Genomic DNA, 12,002 nt, shown 5'->3' with positions numbered 1-12,002 from the left:
CCCACCCCCGGTTTTCAGAAAGATTCTCACCTCCGTCTTATTCCGAGAGAGCACGCTGGAGTCGATCGGGCCCAGGGACATGTTTGGTAGGACAAAGTTGAGAACCTTCGCAGCAAGGACCTAACCAGGGAGGAAAACAAGGGTGTGAGTGCAGTGGGATCCATGCCCAGCTCTGCCCACAGGACAGTTTACAGCAAATTAAGGAAAGTGACACCCAAACTGAACACCAGCCAGGGTTGTTTCCCAAGGCTGCGTGCACTGGGACTCTCTGCTCTGACTCAGACAGCCTTGAGTTAGTTAGGCTGATTCAGATCCTGTGGGAGTGGGCGAGAGGTGGTCACTGGGCCGTCGGAGGGATGCCACGTCTATTTTTGCTGCTCCCGATTCTGTGTGGTAGCCCTCTCCGCAACCACTCATCAGTGGTGATTCTGAATTACTTGCAGGAGCTGCCTGGATGAGCTCTTCTGCACCAGCCACTTCTCAGAAGATTCTAAAAAACACACAGCAGGGGCAGAATCACCTAAGCCACCCGTGAGTGTAGCCACAGGAGCCTGCTCTGATCAGAAAGAATCTGCCGACTGTCATGGTCTCTCTTGGAGGGGAACAGAAATGGTCACCAAGCCTGATCAGAGGTGTGGCAGAGGGAGCGAGACCTGACTTGATTCCTGGCTGTGCTGCCTCATGCTTGTGGACACAGAGCTGACCATCACTGAGCCTCTGTTTCCTTAGCTGCCAAGGAGAACCACTGGTGCAAAAGCATCAGACACACAGTAGGTGCTTCGTACATGCTCCTTGAACTTGACCCTGATGCAGGTACAGGCCTTCCTGCCCCACCCCATTTCTCAGGCTGGGTCTTGTGTTTACCCAGGAAAAGCATGAACCTGGATCTCATGCTTCTGCCTGTGAAGGGGACTGTTCTCATTTCTGCACTGTGCACAGACACGCAGGGAGGAAAGATGCTATTTCAAAAATGAGCTGTGAAATGCTGAAATTAGAATCACACGGAAGGTGGCAAACGGTGAATTCTCAGCACATGTTGAGAGTGAATGTCCTGGAGCTAAGTGATGTCTCCTTAGTACCCTTGGTAGGGAGCAGGGGCACTGGCATCTACTGAGTGACAATCTTTTGGTGCATTGGGCACAGTCATAGATGCCCAGTCTTTTAATCCTGACACAGATGCTGTGAGGTGAGGGTTTATCCTGATTTAACAGACACAAAAACAGCGGCTCAGTACCACACCAGGAGCTCAGCTGGAAAGGGGGCAAGGGTCTGGGCGAGGCCCCTCTTTCCTTTTATGCCACCAGCCTTCATTACGTTCTCTCTCTCCCCCAACGAATGCAACCAAGAAACCAACCTTTCCTATGGATTATCTAGAACAGCAGGCACTGACACTCTCCATGGTGACGCAGCTGCTGTGCTGCCCCATCTCCCTTCACACTTTGAGCTATAACACGTCCCGTTCCGCAGGCTTCACCCGCGTGATACAGCCTCGCACTGCCAGGGACCCAGCAGGGCTTTGCTCCTGAAAGAGCACACATGCACACCTCTGTTCTGAAATTCACGTGGCAACTCTCCATTTTTCAGGGCAAGGATGGCAGTCTCCTGCCTCTAAGACTCTTGTAGGTCACTGCACCCCAAGCCTGGTGTCCGGGCAAGTAAACCCCATGCCTGTCGACTTGCTGCCATCAATGTGCTAGGTGCTACTGCCAGGCTCTGAGCTGAGCTGTGCTAGTCTAGCATAGAAATGTAAGGCAATCCAACTTGGAACACTAGGTTAGCACTCGAGTCAGTTCACACAGTCTGAAGCCTCGTGGAATGGACATGATCTATGGGGAAGGTTCAAGAGCCAAGGTGGGGTTGTGAACAAGTATGGAATGAGAAGGACTCAGGATTCTGGGAGTTTTACAAAAGGCAAGGGCCCGAGTGTTTCTAAACACAGATCACATGTCTGTGACCTCCAGGAACCAGGGGCTCCTCTGGGAATCTAAATTCAGAAGTTGGTTTCTGTGTTTTCAGAAGTTAAACATTTCTACTAAAGAGAAAATACAACAGATAAGAAGTGCACGGCGGGTGCACAGAGAGGCAGCGGCACCAGCGGTGCAGCCTGCACTGGGCCCCGATGGTGTAAGGACGGTGGACATTTAGGGATTATCTCCTCCACCAAGGGCAACACTATTACGAAAAAACTTAATGTATCCTGACTTCTACACATCCTGCTGTTCTCAATGACTCTTGCCCACAGCTTCCTGAGAGGACACAAGGGCTGACGGCTGACTCCACATGTGACCCTGCCACGCCCAAGGATTGAGGGGTGACTGTGTTTGCTAGGACCTTGCGCAAATGTCAGTCTCCAGACCCTGCTGCCCTGCTTGGCCTGCCTGCCTGCTTGTTTCAGCATGGCCTTCTCAAGGACACGGCTGTTTTCCTGCAAGTCCGCCTCCTACCCACCCACCTCCAGACCAGCTCGGCCAGAAAAAGACGCAGGGACATAGCACTCGATCCTCAGCCTGCAACAGGACCGAGGGGAGACACCGCGCAGTTCTTCATCCCATTTCCCTGAAGCCCACCAGGAGAGTTCTCATTTGCCAACAATTTATGTTTTGTTGCTCATCACCGGCTTCTGCGTGGACCTGGGCTCTCAAGTGCCAGCCATTTGTGAAGAGTCAGGAACACCTTTGAATCCGTGTTCCTGAACTTCTTAAACCAACACATGTACATCCCAAAGTGCCAAGGCCTCTGTGTCCCAGGGGAAGATGCTGACAGTTTAGGCTCAAAAGAATCGGAAAAGGCCATGCTGTGGCTGGAACCATCCCTGCTCTGCTTTCTCGGGGGTGGTGAGGGCACTTGAAAGCTAGGAAGGACTGCCTCCGGGAGACAATTACAGGGAGACACCTATTCTGCCCTTTCCTTGAGCCAGTTGTCTTTTCTTTCTCTTAACAGGGAACTTTCTGCAGCTAAATGATGCTTTTACGAAGAGCTTCATATGAAAAAAGGAGGAGCCTTTCTGGAGAAGTATTTGCTTTGCACAAAATGATCAGTGCAAGGGTTTGGTCCCTCGAGGCAACAATTAATGGCAGATGAGTTGGCCACCTTACCCCGCCCCCCTTTCCAAGTACAAGAAGCCGAGTCCTGGTGAGGACTCCTGTAGCTGCCAATGGCCTACTGCCCGGAGCACAAACAGGAGGAGACGTGGCAAGGACATCATGCTGAGTGGATGTGTGCAGCTGTGTGCCTCCCACCACGAGGACTCTCAGGGGGATCACAAAGGCCTCTTCCCAGGTCCCACGGAGGGATTCTAAGTGGGCTGGGGCGCTGGAATCAGTGTTTTTAAGCTCTCTAGGTGATTCCAAAGTGCAGCCAGAGTAGAGTGTTCCTGACCCGCCCTGGTGGGAGGGGAGAGGCACAGATGTCTTGGGAGGGACAACTGCCCTATTGAAGGTACCACCATGAGAGATGTTTGGATGGCCCTGACTCTCAGCTCTTTTTCTAAATCTGCTGACATTATTGATGACAGTAATGTTACAGCTTAAAAAAAATTAGGTGCTTAGACTCTTCCCCACAAAGGATCCAAGAAGGATGCAGGAGCAAGGATGCATTTAATAGTTGCCAAAGACAATCCCTCTCCCTGCTGCCCTTTTCAGCTTTGTTATACCATTTCAACCAAAATCTTCAGATAACCCTGCGGGAGTGTGGAGAGAGCCTCAGATCCAGCTCAACAGAGGATGACACTGAATGGGCCCCCCTTGAAGTGAGAGACCGCCGCCATCATCATGTCCCCAATAGGCTAAGTCAGGGTTGTGCAACCACAGAGATCTCAGTGACACCAACTCCACAGGGACCCCGGGTCTCATTGCCTCAGGGTAATTTGGAAGCTGAGACCCACAACGAATGGACACACAGTCGCTGGATACCAGCCCAGAAGAGGGAGGTGTTGAAGTGGAGGAATCAGACTCAGACTGGGAGCCAGGCAGATCTGCACCAGGCCTCTGGTTCTGCATCCCCAAGCAAGTCTATGACCCTCAGTTTCTTTATCTCTAAAATGCTGATAATAAAACGAACCTGAAGCATTGCTGGGAAGGTGACCTGAGACCTGATTCCCACAGAGCTACTCCCTAACTGACCTTTGGGCTTCTGGCCCCAAGAGAAGCTCAAGAAATTGGCAGTGGTGGATGAAGGAGTGAGTACATGCTGGCATTATTCAGAGTGGAGAATGTAGGAAAAGTATGTGACCCGCAGCTTTGCAACAAATGTCACATCAAAGCTAAAACCCCAACTTATTTCACTCACAAGAGGACAACTCCCCAGAAACGAGGTTCTCCTCCTGAGGAGTAAGAGACTGGAATGTGTCTTATGTCCTTGACATGCCTTTGTGGCATTCTGGGATTAACTGCAGGCTCATCACTTTATCACTTTAAATACTAGTGACTTGCACAAAGGCCTTTATTGATATGAAGGTTTTAATGGCCCCCTAAGATCATTTTAAAGCTTCTGCTCATGAGACTTGACACGAGGGAGGTAATTACAATCATTACCTTTTAAAGTGGCTCCAGCAGGTTGCCCTATGCTGGAGGCTAGAACTCCACGCCCTCAGTGGGGGTGGCATCGTGCAGGGTCAGAGGATCGCCCAGCTGTCTCAGGAGGGAAAGTGCACCCTCAGCAGACGGAGAACAGAAAGCCCTTCATGCCATTTCTGGTGAACCCCGGGGAAGGACTAAACACTTGCTGACTGCCGGGGCTTCCCAAGGATGTGTTGGAGCCATAACTCCTTCCCCAAGTCTTAAGTGTCTAGACGTTGAACCCCCAGCTATTAGAGAGCAGGTGCCAGTATGACGGAGATAACAATGCCTCATGGGGCATTGCTGCTGCCAAATTCATGAGCACAGCTAGGTCCCTAACTCCTGGATCTAACTGTACTTGAAGTCTGAAAGAGCAAGTCCCCCACACCCTGCCTTACCCCTCCACCCCCACTGCTCTGACGGCCTCTGGATGATGGTGATTAAAAACAGATGAGTGACATTCACTTGGGAAGTGGGCTAAAGTTAAGGAGACCTGATTTGGGCAGGTTTTGGGGTGAAAGGGAGCATCCTGTCACAATCGCTAGCTGAGCTGGTGCTCAAGTTGACCTTGTGCAAGACAATGGGCCTCATTTCCTTGTCTAATTTGAGAATAAGTTTCCCTCCTTATAGGATGAATGGAGAGGACGTCAACCAAGGCGTGCTAGGTTTATAGTGGCCACTCACTTCTCCCTAGTTGGCCAGGTGCCCTGGTTGGCGGGGAGTGGAAGCCTCTGGAAACACTGGGCTGGCTCCTGCATCTGACCCTGGACCCCATGAGACAACCTCCAGGCAATAGTCAGGAAGGTCATTTTGAAGACTAGCCTCCCAGCAGGCGGAGCCCCATCCTGACCCCAGTTCTGCCCAGGGCGATTCATTCCTGACCCCAGGGACTCTCCGAGAAAGGAGATGTGCTACAGCCTGCTGCGCATTCCTGGGTGTCCTCCTGGGCTAGATCAGGTGAGGAGGCCCCAGTTTAGCTCAGAGTTTGACATCCTCCTATCTGGGCAGCCAAAGGTTTCCCCTCTATTTCTGGTTTTACTCCAGCCCTGCCTTCCCCAGGGCATAATCCCCATGAAATGGCCGCATAAACAGCCGAGACTTGGTCTAATGCACTGAATTTTTGTTTCTAAATTTCTCCTGCTCTCATTTCTCTTGTGCAACCACATTCTTAACACAGTATTTGGAGACCAGAAGCCTCTGCCCAACCCAGCTTGTTGAAAACAGAGCATGGGGGTAAAAACCAGCTGTGTGCAGGATTGGTCGGGGGTAGGGGAGAGGGGAAGAGGTAGCTGGGATTCTCACATTACAGGGTAGGGGATGCGACAAAAAAGGTGTTCTATGGAGAGTAGCCTCGCATGGTGATCTTATAAGTTCCTAACTGGACAGATCATGGTGGGTAGTCACTCCCCAGGCATATACCTTCTTCACTAAAAGGCTTTGCTTTAAGCAAGTCCTTGTCCATTGTTTCTGTGCATCTAGGTTAACACACCTTTGAAATGCCCCCCTTCACATCCCTCCTTCTCAGATAAACCACCAAGACAGCAAATCTGATCCTGTAATCTGATCCCACCCCCCTCTTGCTTTCTCCAACCTCCATATAATATTCCTTAGGTTCCTTCTTTAATTTCAAATGCATAAAAGAAACAGCAAAACTGCTATTCTCCGGAGCATTTGACATTTTGTGCCCCAGCATATGTCATCAGTTTGGTTCCAATAAATTCATAGAAATTCTCTTCAGGTTTAGACATTTCTTATGTCAACAGTCTTATGCCACCTTTCACGTGACCCTCTGTACTGAGAAGTCTGAGATCTCATGCTGCCTGCTTTAATGATTTCAAGAATCTCTATAGCAGGAACTCTGGGCCATGAAACAAACCTTTGAAAAGTCCTCAGCTGAGCTCTGGGTGAGGAGTCATGAGGTCACAAGGAGTCATGAGGCTCTGCATTCTGTGGCCCCGGACAGGGCCACTGATCCTCAGAAAGGTCCCCCTGAGCCTTAGTTTTCTAAGCAAGAGATGGTCTACAGCAATCTGTCCACCTTTGGGCCCATACGAGCAAACCACTGCAAATAAATGGCCCAAAGTTTGGTCAGCGGGGCATCACCTAATCCACAGCCCATCCCACAGTAGGGCTTCAACTAATCCAAGGCTCACCCCTAATCCAGAGCTCACCCCTCAGCAGGGCCTCCCCTAATCCAGAGCTCACCCCACAGTGGGCCTCTTGCTATTCTGATGGGGAGGAGCACTTTGTCTGCAATGTAGACAAATTCAACCCAAAACTCACAAAAACAAACCAGTCAACCAAGAGAGAACAATGAAACAAAAAAGTGCAGGGAGCACGTTCCATTTGTATAAAACAGGAGCCAATGGAGTGTGCATGTGTGCCCACAGAAGATGCATCCACTCCCTCTGTAATTCTGGCTGCCCACCTTCAAACTACGAAGGGAGCCTTCCCTCGTGTAAATGTATTATACAAAACTTTTTAAAAAATTAAATTTAAAAGAAGGTTCAATGAGACTCTTTCTGGAAGGTTGTCAGACAGGACCAGATGTGTGCAGGGTGATCAAGTCATCTGGGGTGGGTAGACAGATGAATCAAAGATTCTATCAGTCAAAACTGCCCAAGAGCAGAGGCAGCAACAGAGTCCACGGTTGGGAGGACGTGCCCTCAGGTCTGAGAGCAACAGGAAATCTATTTGTCAACAGGACCTGCACCCCTCCAGGGACAGCTGGCCCTTGATCTGAGAAGGTGATCTATTAGCACAGGGCTCTGAAAGGTCACGTTCTTGTAGCCTTGCCCAGAAATTCCGCCTCCACCAGTGACTCTGGGAGGAAACCTTGCCGGCTCCATCTTAGGGCTCAGCTGCCATGATCTTTGTGTGCATCATCTGAAAAGCCCCACAGCCCCTGCTTTTCTCTAAGGAAAAGCGTCCAGTGTAGAAGACATCCACTTTCTCCGATGGGGAAACACCCTAGACGAGGAGAGTACAGCCCTGGATTCGAATCCATCACACAAGTTGTGTAATCTTGGAGAGTCACTCATCCAGCACGTGAAGGTTGTGACCTCTCCCTGGGCTGATGACGGGAGCTAAGTGAGATAATGTGTGTAAAATATAGCACATGCCTGGCACTCACTGAGCTGAGGAAGTCTCAGGCCGTTGACTCCCAGCACATGGAGGGCAGAGGGAACTTCCCTCTCCTCGGTGACCCTGGTCTTGCTTATTCTACTTGGACAAGAGCCCTTGACTGCTGTGGCTCACGTTCTGCAGAGTCACGGTGGGAGGAGTCCAGGAGATGGTGTCCCCTTTTGCACACTTAGATGGCCACCTGTGATTCTGTGGACGACCTTGTTTTTTTCCATGGCAGACACACGTGGATCCCGCCTCCACTGCTGTCCACACAGAACTAAAATGTACTATTGCCGGTCGATTTCAGTAAGGCAGTGGTGATTTCCTTAAAACCGAGCCAAGTTCAAAAGAGCTAGCCCTCTCTCCTCTTCCTCAAATTAAGTAAATTGTTCTCTGGTTAAAGTATCAGATGATTCCAGATTTATCGTTTGCTCAACCGATTCTCATTGAAATTGGTGACATTTCGGTACCTAACTGAAAGCCGGTACACAAGACGTGCCAGCCCATGTCTAGGGGTTAAGTCTGTGGCTGTGGGCTACAGGAAATGTTTGAGAACGTTTTGACAAGGTTTCACTCCCTGTCCTGTGTTCCTCTGTTTGGGGTCCTCAGGAGAATATCAAGGCATCTAGGCTAAGGCAATGATTTAAATGATCCTGCTGCCATTGGATGGGGAGGCCAGGGAAAGTAGGGTAAGCACAGGGCCAATGGCTGCCCAGTTCCCCCTGACCATGTGACCCACCACCTCGCCCTTCCTGCTCCTTTGAGAGTCCCAGGAGCTGGCTCAGGAGGCAGCAGTGCCACCTAGCACTGAGGTGAGATGGAGCATCCCTTGGAGATACACAGGTTGGGGGTTCTCTACTCTCGTTAGGTTATTATCTCTCTCAAACTTCATGCCCCTCGAGGGCAGGTCCATCACATGTCAACAACTCTCAGTCACAAGCAAGCAGCCCTGCTCCTCTCCTTTCTCAGGGAGGAAGGCACCTGCTCTGCTTCTGGCAGTAGTCTTATTGGCTTGTTTGCCTCAAGGCTCAAAGCCCCAGAACCAAGAGGAGTACCCATGTGCCATTACATAACATTATCACCAGAAAAAATGACATGACAGCTGGGTTAGAATCAGGGGGGAGTGCTCTGGGATGGAGGAGGGCTAAGGTGAACACCACCCTATGTTGCAATCACAAATAGCCTGCATGTCCACTTGCTCTTCACTTTCGGCTGAAGTCAGCAAACACCTGGTGTGTGACTTGTCAACACAGGTTATTTCTCTGTATTCCTAACACACGTAGTCTTTTCTCCTTTCAACATTCACTAATAAAACATACATAAATAGGAAGTCATTTTCCCTTTGTCTTTGGGGGTCGGGGGTGGGAAGCACCTGATTATGAAAATTACAGAACCCTGGTGGCAATCATGTTTGATCGTTGTCCAAATGGACTTCCGCCCTTTACCCCCGACTCCAGCTACAGGACTTGCCAAGGAAGTGCAAACATTTCTCAGAAACAGAAATCCATTTACCTTGAAAGTTGTTGCGGACTCAGGACTGGCCAGAACCAAAGGTGAAATGAGAACCATGCCAGAGAAGTGGCTTGGCCTCTCCGCGGCCGTGAGGATGGCGATGGCGCCCCCCTGCAATGCAAAACGGGCAGAGTTGCTGTGTGCCAGCCCCACCTGCACACGATTTCTAAGGGGCTCCATGGAAGAGGCCCCCTAAGCCTGGTCACAGTCCCGAGGAGGTTCTCCCTTGGAACAGACACCATCGAATGTTGGATAAACTGGGTCTGCAATTATTTTATTACATATTTTTTCCCCAGGAGCAAACATTTCAGAGAGATACAAATAAGGTTCCTGCCTGTGGGCTGCAAGTTAAACAATACATTCCTACTCTGTCTGCCTCAAACCAAAAGCTGGCAGACATCCAACTGATCCATTCTGTCAGGCTTATAAAAGGTTGTTTTTGTTTAATCTGATGATAATAAGAGGTTGCTACACTCCCCCCCCTCCACTCCCCACACCCCCCGGTTCAGTAAAGGTTCCAGAATTTGGGTACTTAGTGAATGTGGACAGTGCTAAAGATCTGAGGCCTTGACTCTTGGCTGAAACTGCAGGTAATTTGAACCAAGGGTTGAAACTGCAAGTGCTTACAGGGGCCAGGCAGGTCAGAGGGATGCAGGAACAGAGCCAGGCGGTGAGAAGGGGCAGGGAGCTCTACCCTAGAGAGAACAGTTTCCCCAAATTCAAAATCAAGCAGCTCAAATTCTCCGCCAGCCAACACATCGGCTTGGGGAGGAAGATCTGCCAGTTTGAGGACCCTCGATTTAAAGATTCATACTTGGTTAGTTTTAAGAGGGTTTTATTTTAAAGTGTTAAAAGGATGGTGAATGACCGTTCAGGAATTGGGTCCACGGGGAGCCTTTGTCCCTGGGTCCATGTGCACAGCTCCGAAGCCAGCAGGGGTGTGGGCACATTCCGTGTGCTCCTCGCTGATTGGAGCGCACCCCCCCCGCCCCCCCCTGTTCTGAGAAGTGGCTCTGCAGGGAGAAGTGCCCTGAGAGCCTCACTGTGAATTAGCACTGAGGTAGAGGCAGGGTTAACCAAAGGTCAGTGCCCCACACCCACACCGAGCTCCTCTGTAAGGACTGGTGGGCCACCTCCTGGTGCCTGGGGCGCTGGTGGGAAGGAACGGGCCACTCTGAGCTCTCTGGGCTGTCTCCAGGGCTCTGAACCCGACCTGTTTCCTGAGCCCTGAATTGCCTGGGAACTCCAAGTGCAGAGTGGGGTGTGCCAGCCAGGCGGGGAGCCAGGATGAGGTAGGGCGTCAGGGCTGCCCCTTCTCCATCCCGTGTTCTCACGCTGCCCAGGCCACAGCCTGATCTGGACCGTATCGCCTGTGGTCTACTTACCATGGAGTGGCCCAGAAGGAAGACGGGCAGCCCCGGGTGGTCTTTCTGCACGACATCCACGTGCTGTAACGCATCCCTGACGAAAACGTGGAAGTCGGACACTACCATCCTCTCCCCTTCGCTCTGTCCGTGGCCCACTGGAAGGGAACGGGAGACGAGAGGATAGCCGTGACTGGAGGGCTGACTCCTGCCCAAGGGCAGCGGTTTCCTCACCAGGGTTACCAGACACTCGGCACTGAGGACCTGACTGGGTCATCTCACTAAACCCGTCCCAACTGCTCTCACACATGGGGATTAGTCTCCCCCAACGGTGCAGTTAGGAGGCTGAGGCACAGGGTGGCCAAGGAACTGGCCACCATCACACAGTGAACCATGCCCCAAACCCTTCCACACAGCCAGCTGTTTCCCGTGGCTGTTCTCCAGGGAGAAAGAAAGGCAGGTGCAAGGAGAAACTCACCAAGCCCCCTTTTTTGTCAAGTGGCCAGGAGTCAGGCCCACGAGGCTCAACATTTTCCTGGGTTTTCCCAGCTCCTGGACCCTCACAGTTGTGTTCCCATGTTAGCCCTTCACCAGGTAAAGTGTCACCTCACTCTATAGAAGGTACTATGACAAACGTAACACAAAATAGTCCAGGGTGCTTGCTGGAAATTTTCTCGACAAAACAGCAGTAAAACCAGGTCAGGTTCTATCCCTCTGGGATCTTATCTGTCACCTGTCTGGGCTGTTTGTTCATTCCCCCTCTTCTTGTCTTAGGGTGTATCTGGGTTCACACACCCCCACCCCCACTCAGGAGGATGTAAGTCTCTATAGAAACAGCACATCATCTGCAGCTTCCACATTCAGGCTGAAAGCAGCTGATGTGATTGCTTGAAAATCACAGAAAAGGAAGAGCTCAGAGCGGACAGGGCCACACAACACAGCGGGAGAATCAGCGCAGCCCCTCCCTGCTGCTTCTGCGAGGAAGCTATGACAGTGGCGATTGTAACACTCGTTGCACAGATGAGAAGGGTGAGGACTCAGCATCGCCTGAAATGGGCTGGCTGCCCAGACCTCAGTGTGGTCAGACCACAGCCTCCTGTTTCCTAAGGTCCTGTCCCCCTCCCCCATGAACTCCCACCCTCGCCTGCCCCGCCCCACCTGCTCTCTGCCCCCTGCATGAAGGCCAGGGCCCAGGCCGGTCACCCTTTCAGCAGCACCCTCAGCTCCCTTGCCTCTCTGAGGATTTTTTTCCCTTTTAAAATTTAATTACATTTAATTAAGTTTAATTTTGTATTGTGGTAAAATATATATAATCTAAAATTTATACCCTTGTAACCATTTATTAGTGTACAGTTCAGTGGTATTAGGTACATTCACACTTAACCATCACCACCATCCTTCACCAGAACTTTTTATTTTCCCAAACTAAAACTCCATACTCATT

General features: G+C 50.9%; 1 protein-coding gene across 1 annotated transcript in view; it reads right to left on the bottom strand.

Moving 5' to 3' along the window:
- MGLL (monoglyceride lipase) overlaps positions 1-12,002 on the bottom strand; it is a 102,808-nt gene that overhangs the window by 21,272 nt on the left and 69,534 nt on the right. The window contains exons 4-6 of the mRNA XM_006763221.2: positions 10,580-10,716; positions 9,195-9,305; positions 31-120 (exon numbers count right to left, since the gene is read on the bottom strand). Of these exons, the coding sequence (XP_006763284.1) occupies positions 31-120; positions 9,195-9,305; positions 10,580-10,716 (338 nt within the window). The remainder of the gene's footprint in view (positions 1-30; positions 121-9,194; positions 9,306-10,579; positions 10,717-12,002) is intronic.

Source organism: Myotis davidii, unplaced genomic scaffold (assembly GCF_000327345.1).
Source record: "Myotis davidii unplaced genomic scaffold, ASM32734v1 scaffold78, whole genome shotgun sequence".
In the NCBI taxonomy this organism is placed as follows: Eukaryota; Metazoa; Chordata; class Mammalia; order Chiroptera; family Vespertilionidae; genus Myotis; species Myotis davidii.
Note: the sequence above shows the minus strand (reverse complement) of the source record. Positions and strands in the feature narration are given on the sequence as shown.